At 44.3% G+C, this 18,268-nt stretch overlaps 1 protein-coding gene across 6 annotated transcripts in view; it reads right to left on the bottom strand.

The window, feature by feature from the left end:
- Nucleotides 1-18,268, bottom strand: part of ssp3 (short spindle 3) — a 259,626-nt gene that overhangs the window by 139,780 nt on the left and 101,578 nt on the right. For all 6 annotated transcript variants that reach the window (XM_055076977.2, XM_055076978.1, XM_055076979.1 and 3 more), the window contains 3 exons: nucleotides 15,844-16,019; nucleotides 11,577-11,717; nucleotides 599-836 (listed from right to left, as the gene is read on the bottom strand). In XM_055076977.2, coding sequence (XP_054932952.1) covers nucleotides 599-836; nucleotides 11,577-11,717; nucleotides 15,844-16,019 — 555 coding nt within the window. The remainder of the gene's footprint in view (nucleotides 1-598; nucleotides 837-11,576; nucleotides 11,718-15,843; nucleotides 16,020-18,268) is intronic.

The raw sequence follows: 18,268 nt of genomic DNA, 5'->3' as shown, positions 1-18,268 counted from the left end.
CACACACCTGACTTTAGAGGTCAAGTTATCAAGAATGCTCGAAGGGAGAAAAGGTCATGTCTCCTCCTCTAGCCTGGCCACGACAGCGAATAGCTCTCTATGTGGTTGAGTGGACATGTAGCCCGTACACGGTATATTGAAGGTAATCTGTGGCAGGTGAAAAAGTGAAAAGGCAAGCCAAGCCGATATGGCAGGTGGCTTCATACATGCTGTCCTCCTGTACACGTAGGGCTGGAGGTTGCATAATCTTAATCTACAATGACCTGGTGAAGTGAAACACAGCATGTAGCATTCACTGCCCGCTGTCAGTGCTCTTCATCACGCTAGCGTTGTGACAGCTAGTGCTTGTGGTAATCAAGCGAGATCTGTTCATGTGTGCCTGTACACACATGGCACCACGCTTATTTAATTAGAGAATGTTTACCACAATTTATACCGCCGATAAGGCTACAAAACCTACTCTGTGTGGTTGTCTAATACCAACTTTGTTATCGAGATGCTTTGCCTTTCAGGCCAAAACTGTGACCTTTTATTTTTCTCACTACTGCTGCTTTGCTACAAATTTTCACAATAACTGTGTGCAAACACAAGAACTTACTTGGAACATATCCAAGTCAAGCCGTGCAACTTGGTTAAGCAGGGCTATTGCTGCACTTGCAATTGCTAATCGTCCAGGAGACAACAAGGCAGGTGTCTGATTCCCAGCCCGCCAACCAGATGGCACCCCCATCTCCAGCAGCGTGCCATACAGCAGAGACACCGAACCAGCTAGCTGTGTGACTCCAATGGTTGCTGCTAGCTGAGTTGAGTCTTCTTCCTTGCGATGCTTGATACGACTGTCAAAAAATAAAAAAAAAAAGATACAGTTTTAGAATAGACTCCATAAAAAAAAAAAACGCAGCGCTGCACATGCTCGAGTCTACTAGCATTGCATAACAAAACTGCTACAAGCTATCAGTAACTTAGGTACAATAAAACCTTGTTAATTCGGATTTCACGGGACCGAAAGAATGTCCAAATTAACCAAATGTTGAATTATCAAGGGCATCAAGAAAACAAACAAATGCTTACTATGTCAACACGTCTTTATTTACTGAATGAATGTGCCAATTCTGTTTTTATCTGGGATAAAAGCAGAGCAGAAGCTGTAATTCTCGTCCTCTCAAGCTGATTAGCATTTACAGTGGCGAAGGCCTCGCGACTTCCTTCCCAGCATGGCTACGACATGTGTCTTCATCTGAGACACCCTTTATACTACTGCATGCGCATTCCAATTGTTTTTTCACCAGTGAGCTGGTCACCATCCATCGCAATGTAGCCAGTACTCTTCATTCTCAGCAGATTTGCACTGAGTCAGAACGAAACTACTGTTTGCCGCAACTGCTGCGGACGAAACCGCGGCCATTTTAATGCAATAATGGACTATGAAATAGTGATTCTGAAGGCATGCAACTGACATATGCAAAGTCAAAACGCAACTACTGTTTGCCACAACCGCTGCGGACGAACCCGCAGCCGCTCTTGACGCAATAATGGACGATGACCTAGTGGTTCTGAAGGCATGCAACTGACATATGCAAAGTCAAAATGCAACTACTGCTTGCCCCAACTGCTGCAGACAAACCCGCGGCCTCAATCCGCGCAATCATGGATGGCTACTATGCAGTCATGAAGGCACGCGGCCAATGCGGTGCTATGCGTGGTGGTAAATGCAAGAATAGATGCCTTAAAGGCACAAATAGACACTAAGCATACTGGCGTTGCTGTTATTCATGTACGATTTACACTGATGATTATGGCAATGCAGACTCTGCCACTTCGTTTTGGTGGACGCTAACACCCTTTTTTCTGTCTTGCATCGTATATTTGCGGCACTCTGCCCACGCCAAACTCCAAGAGTTGTCCAAGTTAACCTATGTGCAGCCAAATACATCCGAATTAATTACTGTCATTGTATTAAGCATATGCCTGCTGGGACCAAAGGATAAGTCTGCATTATCCAATTTTCCATATCAACGAGGATCGAATTAATAAGGTTTTACTGTACCTAGGGATCAAGATATACAGCATGGCTTACTCTTAAGGGAACACCACCAAATTACCGTATTTACTAGAATCTAATGCGCACTTTTTCCCCCGATAAAACGGGTCCAAAAATTGTGTGCGCGTTAGAATCGAGTACAACCCTAAATCTGCGTTACCATATCGCCATCGGCATTTCAAGATGGCCGCCTCATACGCACTTCGAGCCTAGCTGCTGTAGCTATCTCCATGTGCTGCAGTACGGGTGCTTAGGCAATGCTTCCTTTGGCTTAGGTTAGTGCATCGTCCATCTTCCCATTCGCTGCCTTTGCTCTATCAGCATGGAAATGCCGACTGCAAAGACATGTCAAGTACATCACGATGCTGCAATTAAAATGAAAGCGATCACGCATGCGGAGACGACGAAAATCGGGCCGCATCACAGGCATTCGGTGTTTCCAAAACTTGTGTGCAGGACTGGCATAAACAGCAGAAGCGTTCGATACCGGCGGCTGCTACATACAGTGTGGCCGTGCGGCCCCTATATTGAAAGCGATCTACGATGGAGACAAGAGTCTACACATCTAGGCGCACTGCGGTGTGTTCTCGTCGCTTTGTTCACGTTGAAGTGAGAGGCCACACAAAAGTTTATTCCCTCGCTCCTGTTACTGCACTTCCTCACTCCAGTGTTTTGATAAGAGTTTCCACGGTCATTGAGCGAGATGTGTTCATGTTTGCTTGTGCGCATGTGACACCATGCATACTTGTTAATTTAGCCAGTAAGTGAATGTTTAAAAGTTTATATGGCTGATAAAACTACTATCCTTACTTTTCGTATACCTGTCTACTAATTAGATAGATTTATTTATTTCTCTCAAAACAAAGTACAGAAATGAATGAATTATGGGGTTTTACGTGCCAAAACCACTTTCTGATTATGAGGCACGCCGTAGTGGAGGACTCCGGAAATTTCGACCACCTGGGGTTCTTTAACGTGCACCTAAATCTAAGTACACGGGTGTTTTCGCATTTCGCCCCCACCTAAATGCGGCCGCCGTGGCCGGGATTCGATCCCGCGACCTCGTGCTCAGCAGCCTAACACCATAGCCACTGAGCAACCACGGCGGGTAAGTACAGAAATGAGAAAGGACGGAAGAGAAAAAGCTGCCGAATGCAGCTTGAGGACCCCCTACGCCCTACACTACTATCGTATCTGCTATCGTAATCAATGCTTCGCCTTTTGGGAGAAACTGCAACTTTTTTATCGCAACTTTAGTGCACTGGGAGTAAATCTTTGTTTTTTCCAAATGAGAGAAAGTTGTACTTCTGCATGAAAAAATGAGGAGCGCGGTACTGTAAAGGACTTTTCTTCTTTTAGGTCACGGCAAACGGGTGTGCGTTACAATTGAGTGTTTCTTTTTTTCCCTTTTTTAGTCGCGAAAAGTGGGTGCACGTTACAATTGAGTGTTTCTCTTTTTCCTTTTTTTATTTGCGAAAAACAGGTGCACATTACAATCAAGGCCGCGTTAGATTCGAGTAAATACGGTAGTATGCCGGCGTTCATTACAGCTCAGTTCTATATGAAGGTCTGGAAAGCATCTTTCTATCCATAAGACATCTGTTTCGGGTCAACCCAAAACAGATGTCAACATCGGGTCAACCACAGTAGCACTGACAATTGTAGGAGTTGAGGAGGATGTCGGGATGAAACACTTGGGAGGTTTATTTACATTATTTACAGTGAGCGTCAATTAACAGTAGTAAAGTCATTACGGGCCGGCAGCAACTCGGACGCTGCGGCCCGTCGCAAGAAGTTCGAAAGAGATGAATCCAGGAATGCTCTAGGAATGCTCTAGGAATGCCCTCGGTCTCCGTCTTTTGAGCCCTTCGGTGTCTCGAAGGCACGTCACATTCGGCCAATGGGAGAGCCCGCTCAGGTGACGCCATTTTCGGCCAATGGTAGGCACCCGTGCGATAGTCACACCCGGCGAAGAGAGTCGCTGCTTGTGTGTTTGTCCCAGGGCTTTCTTCTCCCTGCGGTCTTGCCTTGCTGACTTGCAAGGCGCCGTCACAATACCTGGATGGGGGCGACGCCTGCAGGTTTTCACGGCGGATTACAGCTGTCTTGCTTCGGGACCCACTTTACCCGCCACAGTGCCAGGCTCTCGCTTCACTTTCGGGAAGAGCCAAGCAGTGAATAGCTCCACCGGCTGCACACGAAGTGGGGTCCGCCAACTTGTTTGCACGTGCCGTGCCTCAGGAATGTGGTATCCATGCTTCTGCGCTCCTTAATTAGCTGTGGTGCGATTCGATGTAGTCTGGGGAACTCGAAGTAAGCTCAGGAAACGGTCCCGTATCTAACACAATAAAGAGATGGGACCTTTTCATAATCAAGTTCAATGTCATTTACCACCTGTCAACGATTTTAAAATCGAGAGGGCCACGACAAATCTGCGTGAGGCACCCCCTCTCACTGTCCAACTGCTGTACGCACAGATGTCTGCAGCCGGGCAGTCAGCACACTAGTCGCATGACACCATAGCGCACACCATGTAAATATAAACATAGTTTTGTGAGTGACTGCTTGAAGGTACAAAAAATACCGGTGTGCATCTATGAAGGGCGTTAGGGATGAGAGGCCGCTGTACAATGTATTGCAAAGATGGCTGCCTTGAACAAGGCTGCTGTCATCCCATACACTTGCTTCTGTTGGCAAGGCAATTTGTCAGCTTTCATTGTATCATGTGGTCGCTGCAAATAGATCTGCGTCAATTCGGCACCAAACTGTAACTTAAGTCACTGATGTCCGACGAAGCAGCACTGATTAGGCCTGATGGCCTGTAGGGGTTAGAATGACAGTTATTGAAGTGGTGTTCAGGCCCACTGACATGTGTACCGAGTTTGTATGCTTAAACTCACATGCCGAAAGACAACTCTGAACTGTGAGAATAAGTGTGTGTGTGAACATTAGTGTCTAAACATGCATGCCTGAACATGCGTGTCTGTGTGCCTCGAGGCAACTAATCAGCCTGATTTTTGCAGATGATTTCGTGCTTTCCAAAATAAGCGCTGCTTTTGTTGCCGTTATTGTTTGTCGCGTTATGTCGCGTTATTGTTTTGATTGATCTGGGTGTTTCGATTAATATTTAAAAAATAAAATAGTAGACATTTGATTTGCAAACTGAATGATTCAAGCATTCCCTCGATTTGATGATACAGTAGACTTCCGTAATTCGACTTAGGTTGATTCAATTAGGACCAAAGGCTCTGGCCATTGCCCATTAATTTCTATGGACCTCAATTTTTGTTATTTAATTTCTAAAATTGGCCTTTACCAGATAATTCAAACTTCACCTGTCAGCACTAGCGGGATTTTCAAGCAACAGCCATAGCTCACCAATGTCTGCTTACGTTATTTCCCCAATATTATGACACGCCTTCCTTTTCTTGTCTTCTTTTTTCAAGAAAATTTGGCAGAAAATTGCCTGCACAGTGCAATTGGAAACAAAACAGAAATAGTATTAGCGACATTTGTATGCTTTACTGCATAAGAGTAATGTACTGTAGCAAAGCTGACTTCAAAAAGTCCCTGCGGCGAAGCTGACCTAAGGAAACCAGCCACCATTGTGCACCGCATATTAGACCTTTGCCCATTTTCCCTACTATAAAATCGGGTTCACATTAGACTTCCATGTTGTTTAAGAGCTTTAATGCTATTTCTATGTTAGTTTTCTACTTTGAATACATAGAAAGTGGGCATGCATTTGATTTGGGGGCATGTTAGATTCGGGCAAATACTGCCAAATTGAATCAGTGGTGTACTCTGGAGTTGCTTTTTTATCGTTTAATCCGACCTACCAGATGATACAATCGATTTCGTTGGTCCCATGATGGTCGAATTAACAGAAGTAGTCTGTATTCGAGTATTTGCACACGTCTACAAAAAAGGGCATTCCACAGAAGCATTAACCTCTGTTAAATCCAACTTGGATACTTTTATAGTCTTGTGGAAATAGAGGCACAAATCACTTAACTGATCAGATAAAGATTCAAAGAATAAATTCAATGCACCTTTAAAGGCCAACTGCAACGAAATTTCACTTGGGTCAAATTGCCTATAAATGCTTAGCATATACTATCAATGTGATCTTGACAAAGCCATGGGGCTGGTAACTGTCTAATTTTCTTATTACCAGCCTTTAAATAGCACCTAAGCAGACCATGCAGGTGCAGTAAGCGGTAGTGATGTGGAAATGGCAAAAGTGGGAGACCTGTATACAACTGCTGATCTCTCAGTTGTGCTAGGCGCCCAGCCACGTCGCTCGCTCAACATACACAAGTTGATGGGTGTCTCTCTTTGCATGCTTCCTCATTGCGCGCATGTTTTTAGCTGTTGCAAGAATGCCAATGTATTGCGTGGCCATCGTGTGCTCAACCATATACTCGAACACAAGGGATGGCTGTCCAGTGCACAATTCTGAGTAGAGAAAGGCTGAACACATCGTTCCTGTCCCAGCTTTGAGTGCAAGCGTGCACCACTGCACAGCAGGCAAGTATGATGCAGACCTGCCAACGCGCACAAAGCATGTAAACTGCAGTTGACAAAGCTGCACAAGCTTTATTTCAACAGCACACTCACTTACTCGTGCAAGATCTTGATAAACGCTTTCTCGGGATGACTATACATGCTAAGAGCCACGATGATGCATGAAAACCAAAGGTAAGTTGTATTCAGGGCTGATATTCTCGAGTGATCATTTATGGTAGTTGCATCATCTTTGAGACATTTTGTGCATCTCTACATCAGATGCATCAAAGTAGACGAATGAAAGCTTTTCTGACGCAGCCCCAGAAATGCTGTCAGCAGGAACCGCATGTTGCATTTGTCACAAAGGAGAATGTGACGCGACAGCCATGGTCTAGATGCGACAGCAAGCCAGGCAGGAATGCAATGTTGCCAGAGTGAAATGGGTGAAACTTCATCACGGACAGAATCCGGCCTGTCTGGCTGTGCGTTTACGTGCACTTAGCACCAAGCCCTTCTAGCCCGACCATGCCAAGCCTCAGCCACTTATCTTTTACTATAGATGGTGGCAGTTGTCTGATCGGTCAACGAGTTCGGCGTTTCTACAGCATGCCAGGAAGCTGCCAGTGAAGTCGGATACATTATGCTGAAGACCCTAAGAGCGCTATAATTTTACCCTGTGCTTTAAACATGACCTGCAAAAGCGCAGCGATCAGCTGCTGCCACAGCGCAAAAGCAAAAGTGCACGGCAAGTGGGTGCTTTGTTGTTTATCGAAAGCATAAACTCAATACGCTCGCATAGGTGAACCCAAACTGTATATAGGTCAGCATGCTGCTGGTCAGCCAAGCTAGCGCACAATGCAACCTGTTCCAGTTGCTCCGGCATGCAATGGGACATGTTCTATTCCCACGCCAGCCCCACTATAACGTAGAGCCTCCAATTTTCACTAATGTAGAATAACTGTGCCACACGTGGATCACGTCTATCTTAAGCCAGACTATAATCCGTGCCTTTAGCTTGGCCATCCCAAAGCGCTCTTTTTCCAGTGAAGGCTGAACGCATCAAGGCTCTTGTTGAATGAAGACAACCAGATATGGAAAACTGGCTTGACTGAGAGAATACTTCACATTAAAAGAACATCGTGGGCGCAACATGGCATTGGCACAGCATATGAAGCAGCAAGCAAAGTATACTAATTCTGTGGCTAGCAAAGATACGGGACCTCTTCTCTGAAACATGGGAAAGATATAGAGTAAAAGCCTGTTAATTCTAATTCCATGGGGATGCTATGAAAATTGGGATGCTTCGAACTAATGAAAGTCAGAGAAAAATATTGCTCGGTTAAGGCACATAGTATATAGTCTGACGTGGTGTGTGCATGCACGTACACACGCTATGTCATGTTGACACGAACAACAACATCTATACTTCGAAGCACTGGCGCAGCAAACGTAACTGGACACGGCCAGCACGGTCCAACGTGCCCAACATTGAGATGGCTCTTGCTCCACCTGCGCGTTTTTCATGCTGACCTGTGCAGAGTGAAAAAAAAAAATGGCGCTGTTTTGCAAGAAAAGCGAAGCATTGATTGCGATAGCAAATTAGTAGATAACTATACAAAGTAAGGATAGTCGTTTTATCAGCCACATAAACTTGTAAACTTTTGCTTAGTAACTAGATTAACAAGCACAGTGTCACGCACGCACAGGTAAGCAGGAACACATCTCGCTCGATGACCATGGAAACTCACTGAAAAGCGCTGGAGTGAGGAAATGCGGCAGTAGCAGCGAGCGAATTTACCTTTGTACAGCTCTCGCTTCAACGCGAACGAAATGTAGAAAGCACATCACATATGAGGCTACCGGCACTACGCGCACTTTGCAAACATTGTAGATCGCTTTGAAGATGAGGCCCACGTGGGCGTGCAATTTGGCCACGTTGCTGATCACTTTCAACATACAACGCCTGCATGGCCATGCTGTAAGCAGCAGCAGCCGCCGCAGAAGAACATCTCCCCCCTATCTCCCTCGCCTCACCCCCATGCCTCGCATGCGACAGGAGACGGTGTACTCTGCCCTGCCTTTCTCTCTCTCACACGTGAGATTGAGCCCCGTTCGCCGGCTCACCCTCGCATGCTTTCGTTTGTACACAGAGAACACGGTGCGTGGCGACGATGTTATTGCCCTTGCCACTCATGGAAAAAGCAAAGCTGCGCGGCCTACACGGCAACACCAGTGTCAGCAACGTGCTCCCATGCATTAGCACTCTCCCCATCCATGATGGTGCAGAGTTCAAATTATCAGTGGCCGTGCGGATTTCAGTGTGAATTAGCGGGATGTGTTACATATTGCTTTCAATACATTGTTAGATGGACTGCGGCAGCTACTACGAATTATCCGAAATTTCGAATTAACTAGTTATGAATTAACGAGCTTTTACTATACAAGCAAGGAAAGCAGACATTTTTGAACAAACCAGCGTCGTATAGGCTAATAATTTAGTAGACTTATTTGCAAAGTAAAGGTTACACTTAATGTAGCCAAGGGTTTTACATGTGCTGCTAGTAATCGCTTCGATGTGTTGATTCCATGAAACGTTTAAAGATAAATGAATTCCCAAGTAGTTTATTGTATGCACATGTGCAATACTGAAGCCATCCATCGAGTTTTGCGTAAGCCTCGGGTTACAAGCTCTATTGAAAGCTATAACCTTAGTTTTTGAAACATTTATTTCCATTTGCTACTGTTTACACCTGTCAGTAATTTTTGCGAGGTCAGATTGCAAAGTGTCAGTGTCAGAAGAGCTGATTTTTTGTCTATAAATTTCGCAACCTTCTGTAGATAGTGTTATTGTAGATTTAACATTATTACTGATGTCGTTGACGTATATCAGAAATAAGATTGGTCCCAAAACAGAGACCTGCGGCACCCCGGATTTTACAAGTGATTGTGGAGGAGAAAATCTATTAGTAGTTACAAATTGGCATTGGTTAGTTAAGAAGTTACTTATCCAATCTTTAGTTCTACTATTTATATTAATATAGCAAAGCTTCATTAATAAATAGTTATGAGCTACCTTATCAAAAGCCTTCACAAAATCAATGAATATGGCATCTAATTGTGATGAGTCGTTAATAGCTTGGTTATTTGGTTATTGTAATAGCTTTGTTATTTAATAGCTTGGTTATTTGCCAGAAGATAAGGGTCTTTGTTCCACAAGTGGCCAAAAAATTGTGCTGTACTCTCGTATCATCACTGTCGGGGATACCTTCAATTTCGCATGACTAGCACAAGATGCATCAGCCTTTTCGAGTGACAGCATTTATGGCATAGTGCCAAGCATCTTATCACCATGCGAAAGCACTGCTGCCCATTGACACGCCCAGGAACAGTCACACGAAATAATGTGAAAGTGATCATATCTTCAAAAGCAATCGTCCAAAAATACAGCCCAAGTTTGCCAACACCTTAATACGTGCACATACGCTTGCTTTCGGGTTAGACAGTCTGTGGCTGCAATTTTTTAACGATGCCTTTTTGATTTCATGCTTTTCACACTTCATCGATGGTCACAGCAACACTCCACATGTGGTATTAACCCTTTCGCTGTCGGACCTTTCTGGCCGTGACGCACCCCCAGTGTCGGCTTGGTTTCAGGGAACGAGCATAACAGGGAATGAACATAGCAATTTATTTTTGATTATGATTAGTATACAAATAATGTAGTCAATGCTATATGCACATTTCAGTGTTCTGCAGCTGCTGTTAGTAAACATCATCATCATCATCAACCTGATTATAAAATCCGTTCAACATCCGAATCTGACGATGCGGAACCCTCTTCCTCGCATGCGACTCTGTCCGAGTCCGAATCCGAGCTCGGCTCGTATTCTAAATCGGAATTGAGCCACCGCACCAATGAGCAGACGAATTAAGGTCCCGCGCGCTCAGCCATCCGAAAGTAACCGCGCGCTGGGAGGATGCGCTTTCAGTCGCCCGCACAACGGAGAGAAATGGGATGTTGCGTGATCAAGAAGACAGAGGGAGATGGAAAAAGGCTAAACAAAGTTCGAAGGGCTTTACGTTTACTGCTGCAAGCCGGAAGCGAGGGTTCGGCGAGACAGCGAAAGCAGCAATCGAGTCACCCTTTTCGGAGAGGCAACGGCACGTGCGCCTGAACTTGACGCGGCGTAGCAGGCACACCAACAGAAGAAAAATAAAAACCTTCAAACCAGCGGAGATGGCAGAACAACCCTTGAACCCATAACCACACGCGCGCGACGCAAGGATCCAGCGAACGTGGAGCCACCGCGCCACTCAGCAAAGAGAAAGTGGGGAGTGGCAGTCGCACCGTACTCTTCAATACATGGGTTAACACAGGTCGGGGAGAATATACGAACTCGTAGAAAGAGTCAACAGATGGCATGGCCAATTCAGGAGCGCCAGCTTTGCGCTCAGGCGCGAAATTTTGAACGCACGATAGAGAACGTACCGGTACGTCAGTGACACCGTGGGGGGGAAGCGCAATGACGTACCGGTACGCCCGTGACAGCGAAAGGGTTAAAAGGATCAGCCGGCCATAAATGGTGAATAAGAGGGAACGGAACTCGCATGACAAATATCGCAAATGCATCCTTTAGAGTTTAGTGGCTTGGCTTGGTATTTCTTGTGGTTTGGGTGCAGCTGACAAGTACTACTAGATCAACTTTACGTCGCTGTGCCAGGGATCGTGGTTGTTATTGTTTTGTCTATCATGTCCCGTGATTGCCCGGCGGTTGCCCTGCCAGTACTGGAATCCCTGCCGCGTGGGATCGCCAGTGCTGGTGATCACTGCAAAAGTTCATTTTAACCGCAGAGTATATGTGAAGCAGTTTTTATTATTAAACATTCTTTCTTTTTTTTTATAGCAAGTCTATGGGAAAATAACCAAACATTCTCACATTGTTCAGTATATCCCAGAATTCAGCTTAATTGAGTTTGTCTTAATTGGAGTTGTTTATATTTGAAACAAGCCAAAACAGACACCAACCATTTTGTGATGATGCAGGCCAGGCAGGCAACAAACTCCAATGCCTCCACTAGAAACTCTGTCAACTGAGGGGTATCAGAGCCACGCACTTTGCCCACGCATTGAGAAAGCTTGTCCACGGTTCCGATGCTAACGGAATAGCTGCAGAGGCAGGCCACAAGACAAAAGTAAGCATTACATCAGTGAAATGAACAAAGGGTTGAGAAAGTGAAGCTTCATGAACATGAACACCCCCACGTTACAATACCACTTATTTCTAATCACTTGTTTCTGGTATAAGCTACATGCAAAAACTTATAACCTTTCTGATCTGCACATAAACTCGTCCGTACAGTGAAAGGTGCCACAATACATGATGAAACATGATAGAAGAAAGCTCCACAAGAAAGTAAAGCGTAAATAAGCAGGAGTGTTGCAGTCAAAGACACCAAGCGCCAAGATTAAAAAAAAAAAATCAGAGCCATTCGACTATGTGAAGATGAAAGACCAGCAAAGCTGTATTGCTCAATAGCTATATTAAGTTCTATATGGTGGTTATGCTATACTGGTTGAATAAAGGCACAAGAACGTAACTTCATTGTTTGTTGCGTCTTTTTAATTAAAATTTTTTAAATTTCTTTTATTTTTTATTTACTTTATACATTACACTGACGTTTGGACACGCACTGTCACAGACCAGCATTTGGGCAACAGCGTTCATCGCTCTGGGGCATTGTTTTTGTCAACATCATAAGTTCATTGTTTGTTCTGTCTTTTCTTGTTTATTTTAGACTGAACTCGGCTTCAATAATTTTTATGTACTCTGATCAGATAGTGCGTGTTGATGTAGAGCAGCACTTTCACAACAGCTGGCTTTAGGGAGTTTTTATCACTATGTGGCTGTCAAGTCTCTCTCAGTGACGCCTGCCAAACATAGCAGAGTCCAGCTTTAGATATTTGGAACTAGGATGCCACATTAAGGTTGATGTGGCCACAGCAGTTTGCAACCAGACGTTTTTTGGTGACACAGGCACTGTGGACACAAGAAAATACATAACTTATGAGTGGCACCTATGAAAATCATGCCCAGGAAGCTTGGCTGTTGATTCTGTCACTTAAAGCTACTTCACAATGGCTATAATTGGTTTTTCAGTGTTCTCACTGATCATGACCTTCACCTGCTGGAGAAATTAAATAGTCTGAATGGCACCTGACCACTGGCAGCGTTTAACTGTCATTGTTGGAGGTCATAACTAGCCACGAACTCTTGAATTATCCAGAAAACAAACCATTTCACGACATTCAAGAAGGTGACGATCTCTAAGTCGCTGTGGTTGGCATGTAAGGCAACTATGTAAATGTACGACTTCATCTCCAGCATCAGATTGAAACTTGAAGCAAGGACAGATGTCCTGGAATAAATGTGTTAGTTACTCTGTGACAAAGTGGTTGGTGTGGATGATGTAAAGGCCTAGACAGATAGAATGAGAATATTAGTGTCTATGGTGATTTGAAGCCATATCCTCAAATATCTCACGCACCCGGTACAATTGGGGCATCTTAACTTTTGCCTCTCCTTATTGCCCTTGCACTACACACAAACACTAAACATCATGTCCAGCAAAATTAAGCAGGAAAATAAAACTATTTAAGAACATACTCCGGGCCACTGTGTAAGCATTGACAGTGGGAACATGCCTTGAAAAGCAAGCTAGTATTTGAATTATTCTAATATACCTTTTGCAAGCCACTAAAAGCAGCAAAAAGTTCACAGATATGACAAATAATTAAATCAACAATTATCATTCAAATAGTTCTTGTTATACAGCTAAACCTTGTTATAACAAAGTTCAATATAATGCAATTCTCCCTATAATGAAAGTATATGATCTTTTATAACTACTTGTTTACAGAACACCATGTATTTAGAACCTCAATATAATGATATGTATTTGAACACGATTCCCCCCCCCCCCCCCCAACATAGCAAAATTTTACTGCCACCGCGAAGCAATACCAAGACAAGAAATAGAAACTTTCGTGGACGCACATGTTCAAATGGTTGGGTTAAAGGCAGCTGCTTGCGAACACACCTCTCAAATTGCACACGCGCACCAGGAGTGGCCGATGAAGTAGAGCAGCGCCATGTTCTGTATAAAGTCCAAGTTGTGATAAGATCCCTTGCAACTTGCGCACTGTATGCTTTAGGTGTGAGTGAAAGCATGCAAGGGTGAGCTGAGAAGTATGGTGGCTAGATGAGTGCAGTCTTCCCACGTGAGTGAAGGGTAAGGGGGAGGGGTGGGAGAGGCAATGTGGGGGAGGTTGGCACGTGGCCCTGGCGGTGCAAGGCTGTCAGTGCAGCAGAGCGCATATGCAGCCCATGCACACTGTTTTGAGGAAATAAGCCTCGTATGCTAAGTGTGGGTGTGCCAAGATGGCATGGCATCACGTGCATTGGCTTCCCGTGCATTTAGTACTGGAGGCTGCGTAAGCCTGTGCGTGTTGTATCACCATCACCAACACCGCATGGTGGCTTTCTGTTTTGTTTTTGTTGCGTCATGGCACCAGCAGCACTAGTATGTGCGTGTGTGTGTTTTTTCATACTATCAAGGTCGATGGTTTGTTGAGGCATGAAAAAAAACAGTTTTAGGGATTTCGATGAGCTACAGTTTAAATAATTTTGCTCACGTCTGATCTATAAAAACTTTGGTGAAGTAAAAATGTGTCTGCGAAGTAGTTCTGTTTTGGAGGAAATTTCAGCGCATTACGTTCTATGGGACATTGACAGGGAATGAAAGAATGTTTGTTGCAGCAAAAATTTCGTTGAAGTGGACTTCATTGTGCTGGAACTTGATTATAGCCCAAGCAGCTGCGCGTGTCTGGGAATTGAAGCATACGACTAGAATGTGCCCTACCTTTCGTTAGCGAGGTGGTTCTTCTATTTCTTCAAGTGTCGTACTGTCACTGCATAGCATTTCATTCAATCTGTACCAAACCGCAACTTTGACTGCTGACTCCCGTTGAGCTGGCGCTAGCCAAGGGTGTAGGGTGGCATGCCATGACAGAAAGTTTGATATAATTACCCTTAGTATATTTTCATAGCCATATACGAATACATAACGATTTCGCACCAGATGATGCGCAGAGGCTGCCCTAACGGCAGCACACGTGAAGGAGGGTTTACTGGCAATCAGCTGACAAAAACCCCAAACACATATAGCGAAGTTGGTAAGTGCACATGCTGGTAGGAACGGCAAAAGTTTGTGTGTGGACGACATTCCTAAATGTGGAATTTGTGGGACACAGTTTGAAGTGACCGTGATGCAGAGTCAAGGTTGCATGCATGTTATCTGCACTGCGCGATGGGCAAATGCCAAACACACTTGCAACCTCAACCAATCTGTCTGTGGTACTGGAGTTAACTGGCCTTGTATCAGCCTGCTCGATAATTCAGACATTCTTGCAACCCTGTCAGGGCTTAAAAAAATCAGCCAGTGACTGTATTTGCTTTCTGCACACAAACTGAAGAGCCATAGAGTGGCAATGCACATACATTTGATGCAGACTGCACGTGGCTGACAAGTGGCCGCAGCAAAAGGCATCTCTATCGCCTAGGCAGCCCCTGTGCCCCCATGGAACCAGCCCGCTGATGCCACATCCCTCCCCCCACCCTCCTCTCCATTCCTTGTTTGTTATCTCACTCTGCGTCTTTTCTTTCTCTTCCACATCACCCTCGTCGCTCTCTACTCGACCAGCATACCTCATTGAGAAGTGCGCTCGCTGCCTCATTTGTCCGAGATTTCCCGCCATTAACATTATAACAGGTACTTCGCCTCACGCAGCCGCACTATAAGTGCTATGCATACAGTACATTGAGTTCCATGGGAGGATAAAATGGCATTCAGAAAAGACCTCACTATATCGTGTCCTGCACTATAAGCAGTTACATTATATCTGGTCTGAACTGTACATGGTGGAATAACACATGGTGCCACATTCTGTTGCATTTTAAGTCCCAGTAGCTCAGAACGCAAGTGTTCTTGCATTGCAACCACATCAGTATGCAGTCACTAGGGCCAGAAATCAAGCCGTCACCCTCACACTTAGCAGCAGCACCCTACTCACTGGGCCACAACAGTAGGTGCACTAAATATTGACTGTCAGTGATGGTAAACGATATGCAAGATCAGAAGTGCATCCTGTCAGTTTAATTTGGCTTTGTGCCTTCCTTTTGCGTCCTTTAAATTCTGATCACAAAAGAAAAATCTTGTGACGCTAACCCACATACCTGACAACATCGAGCAATCTGTGAACATAGTCTTCGTTGGCCATCAGCTCAGAGTCTGTGTGAGTGACGCCTTTCAGTGCTGCCCGTATAAGTCCCAGCATAGCAGCAACTGTTGCATCCTGGCCAGGTTCCAAGCAGCTGCCAGCGCTTGGAGCCCAGTCATCTGGAACAATGAGCTGTGCAGGAAGTGCAAGAACATGGTACAGGATAGTTGGACAACATGGGTGAGCCTCCCTTGCAAGACGTGGACAATGACATTTCTTTTGAAATCACAATGTCTAGGGCAATTCAGTCTGCAGCCTAGTACTACAAGTTGCATAACGTTTTTCGAAAACAGCAAATGTGATAAAAATTTATATTCTTGTAGCTTGACTACAAGGCCTACAACAGGGAAACACACTGATATGGTTAAAAAAAAAAGGAGGGAGGGGGGGCGGTACGGAGTAAAGTTAAAACATTTAACAGTAGGTTATAAACGGTGTCATAGTGGACAGGTTGATTAAATTTAAACCACGAGACGTTCTTGTTAAACACCAAGATTTAAGTACACAAGTGCTTTTGCATAGCTCCCCAATCAAAATTCTGCCGTCGCAGCTGAAAGTTAAACCCAAAGCCTCATTCTCAGCCATTGACCACAACAGCCACGAGGCCATTGCAATGTATGGCCTTTCAAGTTGCATCTCTTAGAGAATCCATATGTTGGCTGTAGAAAATATTTGCTTACAGCAGCGACTTTGTCTTTTTTTTCACAGTTGACAGTACCGATTTCATCTATCAACAATCAGTGACGCAAAAAGTCGCCCCAAAGAATGCTAACTCTAGTTTAACACAACACAGACAAACTTAATAAACTGAGTTTTGTGAGCACAGCAACAGCAGAGAAATGTTTCGATGTCTCAGATGTTTCCGTATGCATTGGAGAGCAAGAAAAGGGTGCATTATCTGTTTGCATGCGAGGTCGTTGTGTTTGGTAGAGTGCTGTGACTGGTGCCGCTGACCACGGAATACTATCACCTGATACACCAAAACTCTGAAAGATTTTGCGATTCATACCACTGACAATATGCCATCGTCACCAAGTACAAAGAGATAGAGTTAAAACAGCAGCGTAATCCTAAACGCATCCCTTTCTTGGTTATCAAATATAAATTCTACACTAATGCCAAAAGGGACCTTAAATTCATTTTCCATTCCAAATAATACTCAGTAAAAGTTGAAAGCAAAAATACAAACTGAAGCATGTATTCTTACTACAAAAGTGCCCTGTTGCATAAAACTGCTATACTGTACTCCATTTTAACTTAGCATGCAATGTTGTGGAAGCTATAAAAGAATTAGTTCGGTCATCAAAATGTATAACTCCGTGCAATTCACAGTAAATATCATGGTTGCATATGTTTGTACAAACCTAGCATGAGCCTACACAAGAGATGTTGCAGTGTTGGAAAGGGCTGCAAATGAAAACCCAAAAAAGAAAACAACAAAATGCAATATGAATTAAAACAATGCATTAACAGCTATACACAGTTATCGATTAATAATTTGGACATGGCTTAATCAGCCATGTCCAAATGGACAGCCCCAGGTGCCACTACTAGCCCCAGATTTAATGTATGTAAGAACAAACAAAATATTGGACTCCGACTGCATGTCCATGTGCTAACTTTGCCACTAAGTTGAGCAGGAATAGCTACATTTTGTTTTCATATGTTGCCGAACTGGTCATCAGCCGTGTCGCTGGCACCTCCGTGAAACAAACTAGTGAAGCCTTGTAGTCGCCAATGACAATTTGGTCTATCTGTATCGATGATTGAAATACAGGTCACAATAGTGTAGCAATGCCTTCTGCTTGATTCTCTGCCACTTCTATCATCCACCATTCATGATCGGCTGATCTCATTGGTAACACATGCAGAGCATTGCTCCGACCACTGACAAAGCGCAAAAAGTATGAAAAGGAATAGCATAAAAGGCACTGCAAGAAAATTGTGGCCCTGGAATGTCTTGGTTACAGGCAAGCATATCTGTGTGCAGCGATGTCATTTTCATTTACACGATATTTACACAACGCCCTAATGGTGAAACAAGAAATTAAATTGATTTCATACTTTCTGCCGATCCCAGCATAGTGCAAGATATAGAAGTGACAGCTAGGGTAAAGTGCAGTGATCATAGGTTAGTGAGAGCTAGGATCCACCTCAATTTGAAGAGAGAAAGAGCAAAATTGGTCAAGAAAAAACATGTCAACCTAGAGGCAGTAAGGGTAAAAGCAGACAAATTCAGGCTGGTGCTTGCAAACAAATATGCAGCCTTAGAACAGACTGATGAAGATGACATAGAGGTAATGAATGAAACCGTAACTAGGCTGGTTTTAGAGGCAGCAGCTGAAGTGGGGGGTAAACACCAAGGCAACCAGTAGGCAAGC

Source organism: Dermacentor andersoni, chromosome 2 (assembly GCF_023375885.2).
Source record: "Dermacentor andersoni chromosome 2, qqDerAnde1_hic_scaffold, whole genome shotgun sequence".
Taxonomy (NCBI): domain Eukaryota; kingdom Metazoa; phylum Arthropoda; class Arachnida; order Ixodida; family Ixodidae; genus Dermacentor; species Dermacentor andersoni.
The sequence above is the reverse complement of the archived record's forward strand: the minus strand, read 5'-3'. Positions and strand labels throughout refer to the sequence as shown.